Source organism: Dermochelys coriacea, chromosome 12 (assembly GCF_009764565.3).
Source record: "Dermochelys coriacea isolate rDerCor1 chromosome 12, rDerCor1.pri.v4, whole genome shotgun sequence".
NCBI classification, from domain to species: Eukaryota; Metazoa; Chordata; order Testudines; family Dermochelyidae; genus Dermochelys; species Dermochelys coriacea.
This window is the reverse complement of record NC_050079.1, coordinates 25,981,685-26,005,356: the sequence shown is the minus strand read 5'-3', so window position 1 is coordinate 26,005,356 and position 23,672 is coordinate 25,981,685. Positions and strand designations below refer to the sequence as shown.

Below are 23,672 nucleotides of genomic sequence, written 5' to 3'. Positions count from 1 at the left end.
TTCCCAGCTACTCCAGAGTGAGTAGACAATCCTTTTCCTGTTTTTGTCCTGATCATGTAGAACAGATTTCCTGCCTATTTGCAGCTAAATGATTCTATGATTCTCTTCAAATCCCATCTCCCAAATGCCATCTGGTCTCCTAGGTCTATTGAGTGATCTAAATATAGATACTGAGCCAGTTCAGCTAAAATCAGCATAAAAACTCATTTGATTAAACCAGTGCAAAAGTCATGTGTAGACACACTTGAATCAGTCTACAGCTGGTTTAAAGTGGATTACATTGCATCAGTCAATCACAAATGTTTCATATCATGCTCGTTATTTAAATTGAGAGATTCAGAAAAAGGAAACAAAATCATGTTAAATAACTCCAAGAAAGTGAGTACTGCATACCAATAATTTCAATGCCTGCCCATGTCCTGCTACACCATAAAAGGGTCAGAGGCAGCCAGATGGCATATCCAATCTGTTGCTGCAAAAGTTCACAAACCCTGAGGAATCTTGATTTTTCTTTATTTCTTCTTGTCTCTTTCCTTTTCTTGGTTCCATAGTAAGAGCGTTCATATCATCATGTGCTATCGCCGTAATTAAAGCCACAGATGCATTTGTATAATGCAGTCTTGACAAAATGACATCCTCAAATCTAGCAAAAATTATGGATTTGGAAGCATGATCAGTCTGAATGCCTCCATGCATCCCCAAAATATGCTTTTTACCAATAAGAAAAGGAGTACTCATGGCACCTTAGAGACTAACAAATTTATTTGAGCATAAGCTTTCGTGAGCTACAGCTCACGTCATCAGATGCTGTAGCTCACCAAAGCTTATGCTCAAATAAATTGTTAGTCTCTAACGTGCCACAAGTACTCCTTTTCTTTTTGCGAATACAGACTAACACGGCTGCTACTTTGAAACCTCTTTTTATTAATAATTGCTCTGAGTTAGTGTGAGCCACCAAGACAAATTCAGAGCAGATGTAATTAGGTGCAGATCCATTGATCTTAATTGGTAACTACAGTATATGTTACTATTGGTCAAAAATGTATCCAGCTAAGGATAAATTAATGTTTTATTTATGCGTCTCTTTTGGTACAGTCTCTTTGGCATAGTAGAGATATCTGAGCTGATACCTTTAAGCCATGCCACAACCAGATTGTTGCATTTCTTTGTCATAGCATGATGAGGAGTGGTCCCTCTTGTCACAAAGATTCCTCAGGGTTTGTGAACTTTTGAAGCAACAGATTGAATATGCTATCTGGCTGCCTCTGACCCTTTTGTGGTGTAGTAGGACACAGGCAGGCATTGATCTGGACCAGGTTATGGAGACTTGGCAAACTGGTACTTTTCTTTCAAGTCTGCCATCTTGTGTTCCAGAAACTAAGCTATGATGTTGGCTTTTTTTTTACAAAATGTAAGTCTCCTTACAAAGACGACCTGATTACAAAGAAAAGGTACAAATTGTGAATTGAGGATAAACCGATATAGTAGTGTCTGTCTGAGTCTGCAGACAGCATGAGTCAATAGCTCTGAGAAGGGAAAAATCCTTTAATTCATCTCATGTGTATGTTGATTCTGAAGCTCAGTGATAATTTCAATGTAAATGTTATTAACTATTTCACTGTTGAACAAAATATTTAAAAAAGAAGAAATATGACAGTCAGATGATGTCACTCCATGCGGAGCACCCAAGAAAGAAGAAGGAAAATGCTATTAAGAAGATCTGCACAGTTTATTGTGAGTGATGTCTATCCTTGGCAGGTTAAGTGGGGAGAGCTCAGTTTGTGGATGGAGCTTGAGAGAATACTACTACTTTGTCCCAGATTTGACCCTGGATATAGGATACATGCCACTAGCCACCTGAGAGTGTATTGTCTTCTGGCCAACTGAATGCATCTATGATATTGGGAATGGGACACTGAAATTTTAGAGGTTCCCTTTGTACCAGTGCAGAGTAGGCACTGGAAATGGGGTGAGCAGCAGCAGCAGAAATCAGAGTGGAATCTGTATAGCTGGGACCATCAGGAACCAAGATCTTTCCCTCTTCCTGCAGGAATTGCTTTAGCTGCTCTGGGTCTTTAAGAGGCAGACACTATCCTGCAAATGAGTCATTATAAAGGCAGGTAAGCAGCAGCAATTGGATCAAAGAGCTGAGAGCAAAGCAGAGCACAGCAGCCTGCATAATGACCGGACACCACTGCTGGGGATATGGACAGGATGATGGTATGTTACATCCATCCTTTCCTAACCTAATCACTCTCTCTTTCTCTCTCTCCCGCTCATCAGCTCCTCAATATCCTTGTCTAATTCTTGCAGAGATGCCTGCATTTCATCATCTGCAGGCATCAAATGTGCAGCAGGCAATTAACTAGTTTATCAATATTAAACAACACCCAAAGAAGGGAACCTGGAGATGACAAACTTCACCGGCTGTTGTCCTGTCATAATCAGCAGCACTGCCATAATCTGTATGTAAAAAACCTGCATCTTTCTTAAATGGGGATGGAGGACATTGAGAGTCTTCCCTGCAGATATTTTAGCCATCTCCTCCCCAAAATGATGATAGTAAACTGGGGTTTTATTTCTCCCTCCAAAACAATCATTTGAATGAAGGAGCTTTAGTGGAGTGGTATGGACAGTCTGATCCCACTAAGACGACTAAAATGTGATATTCATGCTATACAGGTTCCTTGAATTCCAAGAAATTATATAGATCAGTATTTTAACATTGGAGGCATTTTTTATTACACAAGCTATACTGTTCTTTCTGGTGTTTAACAGCCCCTTTAATTTAGAGTTATTCCCTTTCTGCACCTCCCGCTCCTCAAAAAAGTAAAGAAAACTTATGTGGAGACTTATGCAGACTCCTGAAAATTTTTACAATATCTATATCATTTGACGAGAATGGATGGATGAATGACTGATGTTACTCCAGTAAAACAAGTTTATACATGATTGAATGAAAGCTAGAACACCGAGTGAAAGATGTATAGCTCCAGCAGATATTATTTGTAAGTGTGTGTGTATTTGTATCTATTTTATTGATAAAAAGCTTATGAGGAGGCTCAGTTATACTGTATAGGCTTAAATAGAATTTCAATACCAGATCTCTTTTAAAAACAGCCCCCAGATTGAGAAAAGGAAAATATATAGTTTATAAGCTAGTGCTTCAATGCCTGCCAAAGACCGACATAGTATGTTACATTAATTTTTTTTTTAACCAACATAGGTTGAGGCAAGTGCGGTAGTTTATACTTGTGACTAACATTTTTTCCACTCTTCAACAAAAATGAGAATGCTACAATTAAAGTGCTTTGGGTTATTTTTAAGGTATTAAAAAGTAAACAGGATAACTTTTCCCAAAACAGGGACTAGAAGAATTACATTGCTGTGTGTTGTAATAAAATACACAAGTGAAACAAAAGTAAAAGGTATCAATAAATCATTGTTTGATGTAGATATGATCTTGTTATCTTAAACAGTGTAAGAGCACTCCAGCTCCTAGAGCAGAAAGCTGTGTGATTATATGGGTATTTAATCCCACTCCTTTGGGGTTAGGAAGTCCAAAGGTGTTGATAATCATCCTCTACTGCTCACTTGCGAAATAGTATAGTGGGCATTATGGAATAATGATGCCTGTCTCTCAAAGATTTACTGCAGTCATAAAATGGGTTTAAAAATAAACATATAGTAGCTGAGACATTCTGAGTCATCTGCATCTAATTTGAATTTCAAGCATTTACCACTGTCCTACCCAGGAAAGCTAAAATACACAGTGTTTGTGTTTAAAATATCAACAGAGAGAGAGAGAGAGATTCCTCAACCAAGTCTATTCTGGAATAATCTATTTGTAATTGCATTTAATTTCTATAGGAAGCTGGGGGATAAGCAGAAATGTCTGGGTGTGCCTGTGGCTGTATTATGTTCCCATCATTATGCTATTCATAAAACAGCTAAATCGCCCACCAGGATGCAGGCTGCATTGCTAGTATCTGTAAACACACACAATACAATGCACAGTGTTTCAGATAACTCCTATGGTGACAAATTTACGTGATTTCCAATGAACATGGCATTCAATCCGAAGCTCATAAAAACCTCTAATGATTCTTTTCTATCTGTGGCAAAAGTGAAGTCACAGTGTCTTCCTTTCCTTTGTTTCAAAGGGCCTTCTGAGTGGTACAAATCATATCCCATTGCCCAGGGGCATCGTCAGTCACCTGTTGATATAGTCTCCACGCAAGCCGTTTATGATCCTAGTCTGAAGCCTCTTATTATCTCATATGAATCGTGTACATCTTTTGATATCTCCAACAATGGCCACTCAGTCACAGTGGACTTTGAAGATGCTGATGACAAGACAGGTGAGCCTGATACTGTCTTAGAATTAAGATCTCGTAGCTTATATTTCTTCACCTTCTTAGCTAGAGAGATGATAAAATATATTATCTGAAGTAAAATTAAAGACTAGTGTACAATTTTGCAGCTATTTAAATCTTCTGACATGAGATCAGTGGCATTACTTGGCTGAGGTATGTGATTAGAGCCACTTTTGTTTTACCATTTTCTTGGGCCTGCCTTTTTTTTTTTTTTTAATACCACAATCTGGCAGAGGCTTAAAAAGTGGAGAGACTGGGCGCTCAGTCTCTGTGCAAAGTGTCACTTAGCAGAGCCACATCCCTACATGGTAAGGAAGAACTCAATCTGGGGACAGGAAACTCTGCATTTCTATTTGTGGTGATTCCTCTGAATTGTCCTGAGACAGAAAGGTTGTCAGTTCTGCCAAATACAGACCACGTGCATATCCAGTGCTCTAGACCTATCAGCACAGAAACATGGTCCCTCTGCATTGATTCCTCTTTCCCATAGCAGAATGGCTTCTTCAGAAATGATATGAACTCTCTGGCTAGTTCTGCTGAGGAGTCAGACTGTGCATGTTACACAAGCTGCAGCTACCTTTTATCCTTCATCTTCAGCTCTAGATAGCGTGAGTTTTGGTGCTGTTAAACACTTGATTAGGATGGCCAAACTTACAAACCCTTTGAGTCGCATACGACAATCTTCAGAAGTTTGAGAGCCGGGGCACACCTGCCGGGGCTCAGGGCTTCAGCCCCGTGGAAGGCGCCTGACAGTGCTTGGGGCTTCAGCTCCGCTCCTGCTAAAGCCCCGAGACCCTCCTTCCCTCTGGGCAAAAGCCCCTACCCCACCACCCTGCTGTAAGGTAGAGGTCCCGAGCTTCCCCCACAGTCTGGTAGGTGGAGAATGTGGGGGGATGGGACCTGAGGGACTCCATGAGCTACACTTTAACTGTAAAAGAGCCGCATGTGGCTCACAACGCAGTTTGGCCACCCTTGCATTAGATTGTTCTCCTTTTACCTCTATCGAAAATTTTGCTCTGATTCACTTACACACTGATTGTGAAGCACAGAATATCAGAAATCTATTAGTAACTGGTAAGTAGAGAGGAGCTTTTATATAAATGGTGGCTGATGGGCTAGTTTGTTTTATTTTAACTTATGTCAGCAACTAATGGTCATTCATCCAGTTTGGTGCTTTTGTGATGCCAGTTTAATTTGATATTCAAACCAAATGTTATGGTTGCTGAGAAATGAATGTCCTGCAATGGCCTGGGGTACTCTCTATTGCCTTTGAAGTAATCCCATAAGGTTGTCAGAGCATTATCAGGTGTGGGCTTAAGTTACAGCTACTGGGTCTTTTAAAAGAAAAAACCCCCGAGGACAAGCACACAGCTCAGTGAATGATCAATTTGCAAGTGTAATGTCTGTGTTTTAAGTAAAGACAATGGATCTGAGCTTGCCTAAAATTAGCTTCTTTAAAGATTCTTTTAAGCATGTTGCCTTAGAAAGTGACTTTGTAAAATGTATCCGGAAAAATGATCTTCATGGACAATTTTAATTTAGTTATAAATAATAGAAATCTGTCCATTTAATAGCGAAATTCACCCAGGTTTAGAGGGTTTGCACTACAGTGTCCTGCATTGCTCCTCAAGGGGAGGGCACCACTGCAGCATCCATGAAAGGGACTCTCTGCCCCTGGTGCATCTTCTAGACTGGCATGAAGGGGGCTATTGGAGGAGAGTAAACCTGGAGAGAAGCTACTAGAGCTGCAATTGGATAGATCCAGTGACTTGTATAGAGGGTTTGGAGGAGCTTGGTTCACTGATCCAGACTTGATGGGGGGAGGCGGGGTTGGATGAGGGGGATGCATTTCATCTACCCTATAAGCCCCCATTTAGGCCCCAATTTAGGGAAACATATAAGAATGTGCTTAACTTTAAAGGGATGCACTTTAGTACAGTTAACTTCAGTGGAACGTAAGCATGTGCTTATATGCTTTGGTGGTATAAAAGCTAGTTTCCTACACAAAGTGTGGTGGGGTTATGGACTTCACAAGTTAATGTTCCATGTGACAAGCAGGGAAATAATTCCATAACATGAAAAATTTGGAAGCAAATAAAATGATAAGGACTATGTTGTTAAAAAATACTTTACAATGCGTGCATACTTTACAATACTTTTTTAATTTATAATTTAAATTACCAGTTTTCAGTTCTATTTGACAGAAGATAAACTGCTTGGTGTCCTGTCTCTTTAAAGCACAAGGGAATTACTGAACTCTTCTGAAATGTTATTTTCTTTCTATAAATGTAGGCCACATTGCCTAGGTATTAATGGGCTGCATTTATTAAAAGTATTATTTTAAAATTTAAAATGTTAAAAGTTTGTATTTTCCTTGATCAAATTCCAAAATCTCTCCGTATCCGTCTTCCCCACCTTTGTAAAATGACTTGAGATCCTCTTTGGAAAGGTGCTATGTTAAACACAAAGTATTTCATTAACTTCCTCTACCAGGATCAGGTATTAACAGAAAACAGAATATAGAGAACTTCTGCTGGAGGGAAAAAGATAACCCTAAAGAGGAAATACATAGCAAAATGATCTATGGGTGTAAAACTGCACCTTCTAACTCAACAGATCCACTCCCTGTCTTCCACAAAGTCCCAAGTATCTTTACAATTCTAAAAAATTATTTAAAAATGCATCAAAAACTGTTTCTAATTCCAATTGTTTTTTTAAATACTAAACCAGTTCAGCTTTCTGAATTGCAGTAAGAAGCACCCCATAGCTTGCTTGCTTGGTGGATAGCTACTCAGTCCTCTTACCTCAAATTTACATTTCCAAAGGCTAAATAGGAATATGGTAAATTTGTATATAAGTAATTGTAAAAATTTGTTTCTTTGTCTAGTATAAATCTTTCTGCTATCTCTGATATCAGCCAGGAGGAAAAACTCTTTACCCTCACCCACCTTCTCCTAAACTTGGATAGGGGGAGCTGACCTGAGATATTTACTTACACAGATGATATTGTGAGTTTCCAACCGATTTGGTGGCACTGGATTATGGGTCAGATACATCCCTAATGTAACTTCATTGACTTCAATCAGGAATAAATTTGCTCTGTGTTATTAATTCTAAGAATTTGAGAGTCAAGATAAAGGACTTTCTTTGTATTTTGTTAATTGTGGCTTTGGCTTCTCTTCTGTATATTATATATCAAAAATATCTTTTTTTCCTCCTCCTGCTCTTGAGAGATGCTGTTTCTCCACTATTGATCCAACTAGTTTCTACAATCAGGCAGTAAAAAAACCCAAATACTTACTCTTTTACATTCTCTTTATGCACTTCCATTTACAGTGATCAATGGGGGCCCCCTTGAAGGTCCCTATAGGCTAAAGCAGTTTCATTTTCATTGGGGAATGAAGCACAGCCAGGGATCAGAGCATACAGTTGACAACAAATCTTTTCCTTCTGAGGTAAGAACTTTTTCACAACCACTTTACTACAACCAGGATGCAAACCTGAAACAAAATTTGGAACAATTTGCACCCAGATCTGAATTTTGCAACTTGGCCCATCCATCCATTTAACCAAGCAATATATTGCTATCTATATTCATCAGTTGAAATGCTGTCTACATGCAGTTTCTAGTTGGCCATTTCTCTCTATCCACAATGGGGTGTAGAAGCAACAGCTCTGCACCACACACTTTAAATAAATAACCAGTATCTCTTGCTTATATTTGCCTATGCTCTAGCTGTCTATTACTGTGTTCATACAGTATGTAGCATGAGGGGGCCCCATTCTTGGTTGGCCCTTTGGCACTACCCTAATAAACATGATTTTGGGGGTGAGGCCATAGCTCTGTCAGCCAATAGTAATTTGCAGATAAGGAAGAAGGGACGTAGTTCTAGCTGACCCTGAGAATGTTTTTTTTTTTTTTTGCGGGGGGATTCATTGTCTAATCCACTCAAAGGACTGCTGTTTTGGAACTTGGTAAATTCCTAGTTGAGTTGGTTTGTCTCAGAATTTCTGGAAAATCTGCCCTTCAAACAAAGCTTTATTATGTGATAAATTGACTGATGTTATTGCTTACTAAGCGTAATACAGCGTGTGTGAGGGCCTTTATCATTTAGCTTGTTCATACGTCTGTTTTATAATTCCCCTTCACAGCTCCACTTGGTTCATTGGAATGCCAGGAAATATGCAACATTTGGAGAAGCAGCAGCAGCTCCAGATGGCTTGGCGGTAGTTGGTATTTTCTTGGAGGTAAGAGTCATGAAAATAATGGTGTTTGTTTTATGTGCAGAGGAGCATCAAACTGTCAACTGTTTAAGAACTAAGACACACAGTTGAGAAGAACTGTTTGGGGAAAATAAATGACTTTACTGGAAGCAGTGACTCAAGGCAGACTGCAATTAAACCTACTTCAGTGGGAACATGCCTAAGACAAAAAATGGCCTGTTATATATTCAAAGCATAATTATTAACTATATCATATCTATATTCTCATGCACCTGTATCCATTACACTTTTAGACTGGAGAAGAACATGCCAATATGAACAGACTAACTGATGCCTTGTACATGGTAAAATTTAAAGTAAGTTTTTTGTTTGCTCTTATATCTTTTTTCTTCCCCTCATGTGGATGACTTTTAAACAGTTTTAACTAGTACATGAGCTTGAGTGAAATAACAACAAAGTAAAGCAGCAAATTCCATCCCCTCCCTGTGAAATTCACCCATCATTAGTACGTAACGTAATACAAGGGCAGGTAAATGTGATAGTTTAAACACACTTCATTCTAATGTATTGTCTCTCACCACTCATGGTTGCCTTATATGCTAGAATTATAGGCTCTAATTCACAAAACTTCAATATAATCCCCTTATGCTAACAAAAAGAAAAGGAGTACTTGTGGCACCTTAGAGACTAACAAATTTTAAATTTTAAATTTGTTAGTCTCTAAGGTGCCACAAGTACTCCTTTTCTTTTTGCGAATACAGACTAACACGGCTGCTACTCTGAAATTTATGCTAACAAGAGTTCAGAATGAATGAACATGTTGTTTGTGTCTCTGTGTGTTTTGAGAAGGGACTATTGAATTCTGATGTTGTGGATATGTGGTTGGCCATAACTTGATATGGGCATGACAATGACTTGCTTCCCTGCTTTGAAAAGGAAGTATTGCCCCTTCAGGCATTTCTTGTAATACCTTTTAAAAATGGCAGTACTGCCCTTCAGGATGAGATGCCCTTGTCCTCACTCCTGCTGGGTTCTGGGGTGAGCAGAATTTTTGCAGACACCTTGGCGCTTTTTGGTTGCTTGGCTGTGGAGTGTGAGTGAGCAGTTGCCCCCTCCTCCTGATCAGCTCAGTAAAAATGCATGGATCCAGGAGTCCTGTTCTAGACCACTGTAACCCTGAAGGTAGTCAAGTAATCTCTCCTGGCATTGCACTCAGTGCCCAGCTCAGCACCCCTCTGCCATATGCCTACCTGAGCTGGAAATTACACCTGCAGCTTCAGGATAGACCTAATCTTTTTCTAGATTTGGGTGTTAGATTGTAGAGGCAATCTTTGCCTGGATTGCCTGGTTGCTCCAGACACCAAGCAGAGTTGTAAGGCACAAAAAGTGGCAGGTAATTAGCACAGGAATTCCACAATTCCGTAGAAGCAAATGCTGGTGATGAAGTGTGCACAGTTAGCAGCTCGTGCTGGGCATTATACAGAGTAGAGATTTTCTGCCTAATTTCCCCATGGGGGAAGGCGCACTAATTGCAAGTGGACCTTTTGTTTTACTAGCTCAGTGCTAATACAGGCAGCAGGGACATACATTCCCTAAGCCAGCATTTGGGTACTAGATAAGTGCTATTCTCATGATGTTGTTGTGCTTAGATGGAGCCAAATTATCATCCCATTATTCTTGCAATTTTAAGCTATCAGCTGGTGTTTGTTTCTCAATAAATATCTATCTCTTTAAACACATTTAAAAAAAAAGAAATATAATGTATCTGTTCCTTCCAGGGGACAAAAGCTCAGTTCAGAACCTTCAACCCAAAATGCCTCCTGCCCTCAAGTCTAAATTACTGGACATATCCTGGTTCTCTAACAACACCTCCTCTATATGAGAGTGTAACGTGGATAGTGCTGAAAGAGCCTGTCAGGATTTCTGAGAAACAGGTAAACTTGCAGTCAGCTTGTCCCCAAGTTTTGATACTCTTGACTTCATTTTTTTAGGGTTCAAAATGGGATCTGTGGGCAGTGATTGTTTTCTTTGTACAATGGGACTGATTTAAGAAGTGGCAAATCGCCTGAGATGTCTACTCTTGAAGTACTGAATTACAGATTTTGTGGATAAAATAGAAACCCAACATTTTGTTTGTTATGTCTCCACAAAGATATAATGGACCAAATTCTGCCCTCATTTACACCCATGCAACCATGTCTTAGCTGAATGCAAGGACCTGCCTGGAATTTCTTTGCTTTTTGTCAAATTAACATTCTCTTATCTATTTAACTCTTCCTGCATTTGCCAGGAATTAAAAAATGACTTAAAAACTTAAGTTCAGATTTTCGAAGGTATTTAGGTACCTAAATATCCAGATGGGTGTCTAGTGGGCTTTACAAATGTACTTAGGTGCCCAACTCCTGTTGATTTCAATGGGAATTAGGCACCAAGGTACTTTTGAAAATCCTATTAGATACCTATCTGCATCATTAAATACCTTTACAAATCTGGCCCATAGGCCAAATTCTGTTTTAACAAATACTGGTATAACTCAGCATGATTTAGCCTTTAATATTTGTCTGAACAAATGTAAAAGAAATGTTCATATAACCCCTTCCCAAATAGTAACTGATATCACGGGAAGCAGATGCCACATGAGATTGCAGGGGAGATTTGAGACTGAACCTATCTGTAGACATTTTAAAGCACAGACTTATAAGATGGGATTTATTTTTTTCTGAATTTACCAATGATGATTTTTGCACACTTGGTACTATCGAGTGAATAATATATCATTATGCATAATATAATATCTCACTCCAAGCCCAGATTTGCCATCTTCAGTGCCCACTCATTCCAAACAATCTTGTTTAATATTGTTGCTTAAATGATCTTTGGCATAGAAAGAAAAATATTTGGTATTAACTTTTTTATGTATTTTCAAAACTGCTGTACAAGCATCACTCATTTTATAGATAGGGAAACTGAGACAGAGAGATAAAGTGACTTGCCCAAGATTACATAGGATGTCTGTAGCAGAGCCAGGAATAAAATCCAGATCTCCTGACTTTCCACTCCTTTGTGTTAGCCACAAGAACAGGCTTCCTCCCAATCCAACCGTCTTGCAAGAGAGAAGTCACATCTGCATGTTCATTGTGTTTCCAAACATTTTATATTTTAGGTCTCTAATTCTTTTCTTCCTAACTTTAACACCTCCATCAGAATCTCTCTTCATGTAAATCTCCTGTTGATTTTATTGACTAGATTTTTTTTGTTCTTTTGTGTGAATTTCTAGTGTGTGTGAAAAGTCCCTGATTGTCAGCCCTGGAGACTGAGTTCTTCATCTACAAAACAGGTAGAGCACAGGCAGCAGCAGTGCAAGTTTCCCTCACTGCCCCGCCAATGTGCTTCACCTTGGAGGGTGAGAGGATTGTTTAGTCCCCTTAGCCCACTTAAATTTTGGCCTCTCTCCTGAGAGTGTCTCTACAGGGTTGCCAATTGTCTTTATTTGGTGGTGGTGGTGGTTTTGTAGATACCACAAGCCTACCCCTTGCCAAACAACATAACTCATTATTAATTTGATAACCTCTACCCCCAGGTCACTTAGCACTACTGTTTTCCAGATTTCTTCCTCCCATTGTATATCTGTGCTTCAGAGAAGTTTTGATAAATATATTAGTTTGCAGATTTCCAAGCTGAATCTCCTTTTGATTTTTTCTAATATTTCTAGATCCCTGTTTATTATTTTTCCATCCGCACTGCACTACAAACTGAGAATGTTTTCTAGGATCTTCTGCATTCCTGAATCATCCACTCACAGTAGAGGGTATGATCTGGCCCAAAGAAAGGGAAACTTTAGGCTCACTATCACGAGAATTTCCTGGCAGTGAAACATATTACATTTGAAATATTCTCCCCAACAGGAAGTGATAGAAACACAATCTCTTGGTGCATTAAAACTAGACTGAGCAAAACACCATAGGAAATAGTCTGATAATGGTGGGGGTATTGTCTAGATGACCGAACAAGTCTCTTTCATCTCTAACTGAAACTGAAGCTTCAGAAGTGGGAACTTGCACCTTTCATATTAAAGATAGAAAACAGTGAACATATTGAAGTGAGCCAATCATGCATTTCAAACAAATTACGTTTAGAGGTGTCTAATATTCAGTAACCGTTGGGGGCCTTCATCTGCCATTAATAGTCTTTTTAGGCTCTTGAAAATGTACTATTATCAGATTGAAAAGTATTGAATGCTTTCGTCTTACCTTTTTTCAATTACATTAACACCAATTGCCTTTGCAAGTAGTAAAGTTATTTCATATGAATTTGCAGCTGGAGAAATTCCGAACTCTTCTCTTCACCAGCGAGGGAGTTGAAAGGATCCAGATGGTGAATAATTTTCGCCCCCCTCAACCTCTTAAGGGAAGAATAATTCGTGCTTCCTTCAAGGCCTAAAGAAGAAAATTAATAATGAGCTTCAAACTTCCAAGTGCTTCCATGTCTGAAGGGCCTCACAAGATCACTGATCTTCAGATGATTATCTCATTGAGAAAGCAAAACAGCCATTTCCACGAACACTCTGTGTTGTGGTGCAGCAAAAAAGTCAATACCTCTTGGTTTTACGCTTTGAATAGACCAGATCCCTTCTTTTAAAATAATTATAATGGGATCTTGTTCTCTAAAAGAGAGAACATTTTTAAAAATCAGGAATAATTTTGTAATCCAGGGTACTCCAGTAGAATAGTGTGGTGATATTCCAAATTATTAACGATAATTTTAAGTTTTGATCTTAATATTTTAGAATGGGAAATTGCTTGTGCAATGATCTAATAATAGTGATGGGCACAACTTCTAATGATTAGAGCTATTGTTCATAATCTAATAAAGAGTGGGATAATATTAATAAGCTCTGACATTGGAAGATCAAAGGCTTAGATCTTCCTTCAGATTTCCTGTGGATTCTATTCAGTTTGACCAACTCCTCTGGTTTAGAAGATACTTTGACTATATTCTAATTAATTGCAGTTGCCTTCTTACATGCAACCAGAGCCTGAAGCAGTAGCACATACTAAAAAATATGAGATTTCTTCCAGTCACCTCAAATGGGGTTGACTTTGAAGCCTAATTCAGACAATTTTAGTGTTAACATTTTAAAAATAATAATAATTATTAAAAATAACTCGCATAGTGTTATAAATGCACTCAGTGCTTCACAAATAACCCATCTCTCTGTACATTATTGTACATTGTACAAACATTCACCCAAAGCCAGTAGGTCATGCATAATTATCGGGCCTTAATGTTTAATTCAGTTGAAAGGATGTTCCCTAGGAATAAGGCTACATTCAGATGACTAAGACAGCTGTTACTGTCCTTAAAATAACCAGAGTAAATGCAGTATTTACTAGCGCTTAATGTTATTCCCCTCGGGTGGGATTGTGAGAGTTTGCTAGCAAACAACCCAGAAGCAGTGAGGGCAGTTGACTTTTGAATAAGCTAGGGCCAGATTGTGATACTTCCACTCATAAAGAGTACTACCTTACCCCACAAGCAGACCCACTGAAGTCAGTGTATCACAATATATCCAATGTAAATATTTTAACTCTTTCTTGTGTTCCCAATGACTAAAATAGGAATAAGGACAAATCCCAGAGAAAACAAAAACCCCTGCCACTGCAGAATTAGTACACAGCTTTGGAATACCCCATGGACACCCACTTAAAAGTCCTACAGCTGCCTTGTGTTGTGAGTTTGTTTGATCTTACCAAACTAAGCAGGGTTAGCCCTGTCAGTATTGGGATGGGAGGATTTCTAAAGAACATCTACCTATCTGCTGCATGAAATGGTGCTGGGGATCCAGTAGCTGGTGCTGTTCCGTGGGAGTGCCAAATTGTGAAATAATGGACAAGGTACCATGCTTCTGGATGTGCTGTCTTTTAGTAAGTTAGGTGTAAAACTGATGTTGGGTACACTTGTAGTGATTGTTGTTATGGCATGGATGTTAACCCTTCAAATTCTACCTCAAGTCAGTACATTCCTCTGCAGCCTGATTTCCTTCATTTCTTGCCCTAAACTTTATGATGTTGCTGTGCATAGTTAAGCAGATGCTGTGTTCCTCTTTAGGGGGCCTGAAATAGTTATAACTTAACTGACTTAGTTATAACTTAACTTAACTGACTTCACTAGCATTATTCCTGACTTACACTGGTGTAGCTGATGTGTGAATCGTTCCCTAGGTTTCAGGGGTAAGTTGAGCCTTCCTTGTAGTTGTGAGGCTTCAACTCTGGGTGCCTTCACCTGCTCAGAGGAAACGAGCCCCCCACCCAGCTGGGCAAAGTATTATCAGAATTTCTGCCACTTTGGTGGCAAAATTCTCCACAGACTTCTTTTGTACCAGCTAATCAACCTGACATTGATGTTAGTTGTAACTGACATCACTACATTCCAATTAGTTATCGGAAATCCAGAGACAATACTGGGAGTGAGGAGCGCAGGGTTCTAGACATGGTGCTTCCTGTGCAGCTTGTGCATTAAACTAAAACTCTCCACCCCTCACTTTTCTTATCTGTGAAATGGGGATAGTAATACTTACCTACCTCACAGGGGTGTTGTGAGGGTTAATTCAGCAATGTTTAGAAAGTGCTTTGAGATCCTTGGCTGGAAGGCGCTACCAAAATGGAAAATCATTATGAAGTGCAATGGATTGACCATTAGAATGTGATCTGTACAGCCTGTAGTGCAGGCTGCTATTGCTGAAGGCAGGAATTCTTTAACAAATCAAATATTTTTTTTAATAAATGTGTGTGGGGTCTTGCTCTAGGTCTCTTTTGAACAGGTCTAATTCTTGTGTTGCATTAGAAGATCACTCCCCCGCACCCTGCTGTAACTCACTTTTTCTAGGGCTTTCCCCCTCACCATAACTGAGAAATGCTGTGCATTCTTTTTCTTCAGAACTGTTTTGTATAAATCTGTACCAGATTTGCCTGGGATCAAGGGAGGCTCCAAACTACTTAATGACTCAAGTTTTCCCCAGTCTCAAAGGGACCCTGAAATGTGCATAGAGAACAGCACAAATACAGATATGATTTATCTCCTCTCAGGCATTTGATTTAAAAAAATCAGTTTACCTGGGCAGGCCACTTCTCTGAAACCTGTAATCTAAGAAGCATTTCTAACATATGCCATATTTATTTCACAAAAGCATCTACCCGTCTTCTGTGGCTCAGTGGGTCCACTGTTGTTAAATGAAGTAATCTAAATTAAAGCACCTCTTGGCCACCATCTTTCTGTATCTGATGTATTCAGCTCTAGTCTTGGCTACATCTTTTCTTGCCTTGCACCAGAGATGAACAGGGATGTCATGAGTGCTATATGTGTCTGTTTAAAAAGAATTAGATATGTTCATGGAGGTTAAGTCTATCAATGGCTGGCTCTAGGCAACCCTATACCTCAGACTGTCGGAACTCTCCTGTTTTGTGTACTCCCTCCTGAAGATCTGCTGCTAGCCACTGCTGGAGACAGGATACTGGGCTAGATGGACCATTGGTCTGAACCAGTATGGCAGCTCTTATGTTCTTATTTAGCTAAAATCTACCAAACAAACCCTCATTTTAAAATTTAAGATGTGCATTTAAAAATAAAACATAGAATTGATAGTCCTGAGGTTAATAAAAATATTATCCGGGTCACATCTTAGGCAATAATGAAAATATTGTATTGAGCACAAATAGCTTATTGATAAAATAAAACTACCATCATGGAACATCACTTCTTTCCAATTATCAGCAATAAAGCCATTTACATGCCAGGTTACCATTTAAGATTTTCAACATATTCTCTCATTCTGCACATTTATATGATTGAAGAATTTAAGGGATCCTTTACTTCCCTTATGAACGGAGACTCTCGAGGAAGGCAATATAGTCTAATTAAACCAAGGTTGCCTGTGTTCTGTTCCTGATTCTGCCACAGGCATTCTGTGACCCGGAGCATGTCACTTAATCTGTCTCTGCCTCCATTTATTCATCTGTGAGACAGGGATAATATTTACTTCTTGAGTTATTGTGAGACTTGGGCCTTATCTACATGAACACTTATTTCACGGAAAGCTGTAGTGTAAATTTGCCCCATGCTAGCATATTGTGCACTAAGTGTCCATGTGGACCTGCTGCCATGCACTAAAAGTTCCATGGTGTGCTGTAATCTTTTCCCATTTCAAAGGGGGTAAGGGCGTAGATCAAAGTTCACTAAGCAGTAGGGTCCACATGGACACTTAGTGTGCAGCAGACTAATACATAGTAGATTTACAACCCAGCTTGCCAACAACTAAGTGTTCATATAGACAAGCCCTTAAATATTGTTTGTAAAAAGTTTTAGGGGCCCAATCCCACAAGTTGCTCAGTACTTCTGAGTGGTGCTTAGTACCCTCAACTATCTTTCTGTAGAGTGTCTGCACTATTCCAGAATAAGAGTGGGGTTAATAGGGAACAGTTAATCAGGAATAACCCCCTATGTAAACAAGCCCATATTTAGGAGTTGTTTTGCTTTGAGATTAGAAATCGTGAACCATTCTTACTGTGATTAAACGTAACCTGTTAATGGAAACCTATGAATTTCATATTTTCTCTTGATGGAGTCAAAATGCATAAGCATTGGAATTTCTAGTAGAAAAGCGTAAGTGTACAATATAGGTTATAGTTATATGCTGTACACATCCTAACCCTAACCCTTTGTAATTATTTTGTATTTGTAAAGAGGTGAATGTGACATTACCCAGGGGACAATCTGGACCTTGATCAGCTGTGTCCTCTTAATTCTCTGGCCTGGGGTGCCTTTTACACTGTTTTGCTGTGAGAACATCCACTCCTGGCCTGCTCATAGAGCATTCAGCATGCAAATTCACTCCCAGCAAAATACATGAGCTCTCTGACCAGTCACTCATGAATTGCATACAGGACAACACCTGAAAATTCTTAATCCCCTCCACCCCCAGAAATGTGCATCTTGCACTGCTCAGTACCCTTCTGAACAGTAGAGGCTTATAAGAAGTCCATCATTTCATCAAAGGAAAATTATAATGCACCAGCGTTATTATCTCAAATGGAGTTTCCTATACACTCTAATCCAAACACACTGGTTAAGATAAAATAACTATAGAAAGATCGATTTTAAGTGATTACAAGTGATGATGCATAAAAGTCAGGATTGGTTACAAAAGAAATAAAAGAGTAAAACACAAGCTAATACCTAACTTAACAAACTAAATTAATTTAAAAGAAAAAGATTTTGTCTCACAATACACTGCAATAAATTTCACAGGCTGAGTCTCCTTTCAGCCTGGGACCCTTTCCCCTTAGTTCTGTTCTTTGAGAGACGTCAATGTCGTGAGCAGAGATGACAGAGGAGGGAGGTAAATTGAAGGCCACTGTCTCTCATTCTTATACCACCCTGCTCTCTTTGAGGATTATCCCCAGCTGGGGTGCAGGCGACAAATAGTCTCTTGTGAGGTCTGACCAATCCCTGTGATGGAATGTACATTTCTTATTTACACCTTCTTGTTGCTGGAGAATGGCTGCTTAAGCAGGTGATAGCCTTTTAACACCTGGATGGGATGTCAGTGTGTCTTTGTCTCTGACAAATTGGTTTGGGCCTGCTTTTCTTAATCTTGGAGCATATTATAACAATGCTTTACAGCAGAATCTTTAGAACTTCACTTACAATATTGAAACACTTATTTTACAAAGACAATAATGTTCAGCACATGATGAGTTTTCAAATGATACCTCACAAGGCATACTTTGTACATTTATCCTAGTCTTGTAAAAGTGGCGAACAGAATAGTATTGACCATCACAATGAGTTTTTCACCTACAGAGCTTTAAGACAATATCAGAAATTTATAAGAAATGTTACTTTTCACAATAGAGTGACAATTAAACATAAATTGTGTAAACCATAAGCACAGAGTAATTGGAAAATACATTCTAAGAAATCTTACCATTAACAGTAACTGCATCTTTCCATTTTAAAAATCATTATTAGAGAAGCATTTTTGTAGTATCCATTGTAATATGAGAGCAAAATTTTGTTTACATTGTTTGCTACTCAAACTCATACAGGTGCAGTTGAAATGTCATGAACCTACAGCAACCATTAGCTACTGGCATCAATTGAAGAATGAATGTTATAATGCTGATACCTTGATAGAAGGAGGTGGAATATTTAAAAAGGAATGGAACCATTAGAGAAAAGATCTCTAATATGCAATCCACCTCCCGCCCCAAAAATGTAGCATATAGCTAAAGAACATATCAGAAATTAAACTCATTACTAACAAACCACAAAGCAGCAATCTAACCAGTTCTTCAGAAGACATAACATGGAGAGCCTGATTGAGTAGATGATTCTGTTTTCACTTAGCACAGTTCTGCTAATGACTGTCCCCTTGGAAATAAGAGCACACATTCATTCAGACTGTCTAATCTTAACTGTTCCTAACATAGACGCTGATCCTCTAACCTTCAAAATGATCAAGCTGAATGGCTAAGGTTTTTAAAAGCATATCCTAACATTCAGGTCTGGCATCTCAGAATTGAGCCTATATTATCCCATGTCCTAAGATCAGTAGAGGGGAGCAAAACCCAGGCTCTCCCTTGCCACATGATCCCACAGAAGCCCCCTCCATCTCAAGTCCATATTTCTGGAGCTCCATGGTTGAGTGACTATACTTGAGTACAGAGGGGGAAGAATGATGGTCATTCTCTGTGATATTATCCCATCCCCAAATCTGTGGGTATTTCCCCGTGGAAAATAATACAGATCCTGCCAATGAAATATTCCATAAAGTCCTACTATGGGCATTACTTTGCATATTGGATTGTACAGATCAACAGCTCATTGGCCAACTAAGTGATCATTTGTGTAATTATGACAACTGTACAAATTATATGTCCTTTACTGCACATGCACAGGAAAAAAATCTGGGCCCCAGTATCCAACCCAGGCATCTGGTTGGTTTCACAACTGTCTTTGTCAGCACTATATACATTGGAAATCAGTGACTTGCTGGAATTCAGTGCCAGGCTGATGGAAGCTGAAGTATGGCATGAATTTAGGGCTTGTCAACACACAATTTTTGCACAAATTTAGTTAAATTGGTGCAAACCCTTAGTGTGGACACACTTATATCTTTTTAAAAGTGCTAATGGGTTACAGCAATTTAACTATATTGGTCCAAAACTGGGTGTACACCAGCTTTCAGCCAGGAAATGCGGTATAATAATCAGAGGGATTACAATAACCAAGGACTGCTTTAGATAGCATATTCTGTTTGTAGAAATCCTAATGTGATACACAGTCTCAGTGACTAAGCAAAATAGTAAACAAACAAATTCCTGCATATCTATTTATCTATTGGTTTTATACTGCAGTGGTTTTCAACCTATGCTCCGTGGACCCTGAGGGTCTGCAGCCTATGTCTAAGGGGGTCTGTAAAAAAGTTGTTGTTATCATAGTACAGTGGTTTTCAAGGTCCACCTGAGGTCCACCTCCATTCAAAATTTTTGGGGGGTCTGCAAATGAATAAAGATTGAAAACCATTGTTATACTGCATCAAAGCGAATTTTTTTCTGTTCAGGTACTTGATTCCTTTTTGATTCAATGCTTTAAGCAAAACAGAAATATGAATAATGTATAATGCTACGTTCCAGTAAAGAACATCTTCCAAATGGTTAAGGACTTGCAGAAATAAACATGAATATATTTTGTAAATAGCTAACACAACCTCCTGCAAGCCCTGATATTGCTAAATATGAAGATAACATTTGCTTCCAAAGGAAACTGCAGCAAAAATATGTCCACCTTAATCCAAGCCAATCAACAATGTCACCCCCATGACACTCCAGAAACAATTCTGTCTTTGCTTTTCTCTGTTCTTTCCCTTAATGGGTGCTTTCATCTCAGTGCCCAGCTGCTCAATCACATTGTCACAATGAGCCAAATGCTGATCCCACTGAATTCAAGGGAGCTTTACCAATGGGATCAGGATTTGGCTTTAGAATGGAACTGTAACACACAGAACCACTCACCTCCTGTTTTGGTGAAATTACTCCTAAAATCTGGGATAAGAAATAGGAGCCTGGTGTGATTCTTGAAAGATACGGCTCAGAAATCTGATATATCTCTATGCAGTAGAACCTCAGAGTTACGAACCCCTAGGTAATGGGGGTTGTTCGTAACTCTGAAATGTTTGTAACTCTGAACAAAACGTTCTTTCAAAAGTCTGCAACTGAACATTGACTTAATACAGTTTTGAAACTTTTCTATGCAGAAAAAAAATGCTGCTTTTAACCATCTTAATTTAAATGAAACAAGCACAGAAATAGTTTCCTTATCTTGTCAAATCTTTTTTTGAACTTTCCCTACATTTTTAGTAGTTTATTTTTAACACGGTACTGTACTATACAATATTTGCTCTTTTTCTTGTCTCTGTGCCTGATTGCATACTTCTGGTTCCAAATGAAGTGTGTGGTTGACTGGTCAGTTTGTTTCAGAGTAGCAGCCGTGTTAGTCTGTATTCGCAAAAAGAAAAGGAGTACTTGTGGCACTCTAAGGTGCCACAAGTACTCCTTGGTCAGTTTGTAACTCTTGTGTTCGTAACTCTGAGGTTCTACTGTATTTTGATCCATACAACATTGTTGATTCATAACTGTCCCTGACAAATTCCATTACTGTACTCTTCTTGCATAATACTGAAATCAATGGCAGATGTTGTGCAAAGTGTTGAGAAAACAAAAACAAAGCAAAAAAAAGTTAATATTTTTCATACTACCAGCCTTGTAATTCTATCATCTTTGTTATAATGTTCCTATTATTACCTATGCAAAACCTTCTTCAATATGGCATGACTAATCACTGCTGCTAAGGGATGAGTTGTCAAAACACATCTATGGCTGCAAACACTTGCATGTGTTATGCTGGTGCCCTGTGGATCCTGAAGAGAAATACCATATCAAAATGAAAGATATTATGGATCAGATCTTCAACTAGCGTAATCCGCAGGGGCTTAGTCCTGATGCCATTCAAATCAATGGAAAAACTCCCATTGTCTTGAATGGAGCTAGATCAAGGTGCCCTTAAAAATCTGACCTAGTGTATTTACACCATTGTTATACAAATAACTATGTTAGTCCTTTAGTGGGAAATACTATCCATTTTGGGGAGGAGCAGGTAAGAAATCGGGGATTTGAATGACCAGCTTTGCACATTCAAAATTTTCTATTCCCTTCTATTTTAATTTTATTGTGAGGCAAAAGAGAAGTGTTTTCTCTCTTACATTTTGGAATAGTGTCCCCAGGAAAATGATGGAGTTCACACTGGTTGGGTCACCAAAGCTTGGTTAGAAAAAGCACTGGAGAATATGTTGCAGGGAGTAAACCTGCACTGACCCTTGAAGAATGGACTGGGTAACCTAATCCATCCTTCTGTCTGTATGATTCTAAAATATTGCGAACCCTGAGTATTAAAAAATCAAGACTCAGGCCCCCACAATCATGAGATTGACTTAAAATTCATGAGCTCTTTTAAAATAAGAAGTTCCTTTTTGTTCTTGATATTTGCCTTTTAGTCTTGTAGCTTTTTATAATTCACATTTTCAAATTTTCTGTGGAACTACTAAGGCCAGAAACCTCCCTTTCAAAAAAAAAAAGTGGGGGGGAGAAAGAAAAGGAAAAGAAAGCTAGCTGAGATTCTCATGCAATCACACGGCTTTTGGAGTTGGTTTAAGGAAAAAACAAATACTGTGAGGCTCATGATAAAAGGAAACAGTTAGCAACACTGTTTTTCCTAAACTTTAGTACAGGTAACTGAAAATGAAATGTTGTATTTCAGGTGGCGCAGATCTGAGGTATTAAATAGACACATTCTTATACTCTCCTTACTAGAGACTGCCATCTTCTGGCTAGTTAAGCAAAGGTCACATGTACAAACAGCTATTGTACAGTTTAATATAAACAATCAAACATGGAAAAATATTATGTATATATCAGGATATATATATTTGTAATACAGAGTCAAGTTTACTTATTACAGTTGTTTAGCTTTTCTTATTCCAGATAAACTTTTTCTTTCATTTTGCAGCCCACATTGGGAAAGACCCTTTTAGTCTAATAGGTCTTCTCTTTATCAAGCAAGTAGTCATGATTTTCTGTCATTATTTTAAGCATTATTTCGTTTAATACATTCTAGAGTTGAAAGACTGAAAATTCATGCTGAGCTTCCAGGAAATATTAAAGGCACGGTTTTAAAATATATTCCATGTTCTTTCAGAATAGAGCCAGGCATGAGAGAACAAAGGGTTTTGGAAAGAGTGCTAGTTATTTCCAAAAGGAGCTGTGATCAGAAGCCACATAATCTTGTATTGGCCAGTACAGATCACTTGAGATACAGTGCTAAAACCAGGCACCCCTTGCACAGAGATCGGTTATCATGGAAAGCATTGGATTCTACTTTAAGTGAAACTTTATCAAATGGTTTTGTGCTTCAGATCTGATAATTGCTGAGGGCTCAGTTTTGTACCTTTTATCTATGTTGAATAATAAACAAAATAGGGCTACTTGTGTGAGTAAGTACTACTGAATGTGAGTATCGGTTTCAGATTAGGGATATGGAAATTTTATTTAATGAAGCAGAGTTGATTGCAAGAGAGTAAGGCCCCATCCCATTTATTTTTCCTTAGACATCTTTGGCTTCTTCCTGAAACTTCTATCCAGAAACAAGAGTGCAGGGTTCTTCTAGGATCCAGGCATAAGAAGTTCTCTGTAGCTTTAATATTGTAGATTCATAACAGGCCTCAATTATCTGCCTGGAACTTCCTTCCCGGATAAATGAGGATCACATGTTCCTGGTACAGCAAACCATTGCGGTTCCTCAGCATTCAGATTCTCCCAAACCTCTCTCTTTTTCAGCTTCATGAGCAGCATCAGAATCCAGTCAAATGAAAGATCCAGTCTCACTTCTAAGCTCTACTTCCCAATCTACTTGGCAAATGGGGAGGAAGCCCAAAGCTAGCAGTATAAAGCAGATAATAGT

At 38.7% G+C, this 23,672-nt stretch overlaps 1 protein-coding gene and 1 long non-coding RNA gene across 2 annotated transcripts in view; one reads left to right on the top strand and one right to left on the bottom strand.

Moving 5' to 3' along the window:
• The first annotated feature begins 2,084 nt into the window (after positions 1–2,084).
• Positions 2,085–13,040, top strand: CA7 (carbonic anhydrase 7). The gene is made up of 7 exons (XM_038368726.2): positions 2,085–2,220; positions 4,164–4,361; positions 7,713–7,831; positions 8,529–8,624; positions 8,894–8,956; positions 10,379–10,534; positions 12,918–13,040. Exons 1-7 carry the CDS (start codon positions 2,181–2,183, stop codon positions 13,038–13,040), a joined length of 795 nt encoding a protein of 264 aa, XP_038224654.1. The 5' UTR covers positions 2,085–2,180.
• Positions 3,302–23,672, bottom strand: part of LOC122456355 — a 37,259-nt gene continuing 16,888 nt past the window's right edge. Inside the window, exons 2-3 of the long non-coding RNA XR_006275229.1 lie at positions 12,851–13,036; positions 3,302–7,876 (exon numbers count right to left, since the gene is read on the bottom strand). This is a non-coding gene — a long non-coding RNA (uncharacterized LOC122456355). The remainder of the gene's footprint in view (positions 7,877–12,850; positions 13,037–23,672) is intronic.

Bases quoted from the DNA above. Each gene is read 5' to 3' on its own strand.
- CA7 (XM_038368726.2), top strand. From the start codon at position 2,181: ATGACCGGACACCACTGCTGGGGATATGGACAGGATGATG. The intron at 4,362-7,712 runs GTGAGCCTGATA...TTCCATTTACAG, and splicing joins AGATGCTGATGACAAGACAG to TGATCAATGGGGGCCCCCTT. The intron at 8,957-10,378 runs GTAAGTTTTTTG...TGTTCCTTCCAG, and splicing joins TGTACATGGTAAAATTTAAA to GGGACAAAAGCTCAGTTCAG.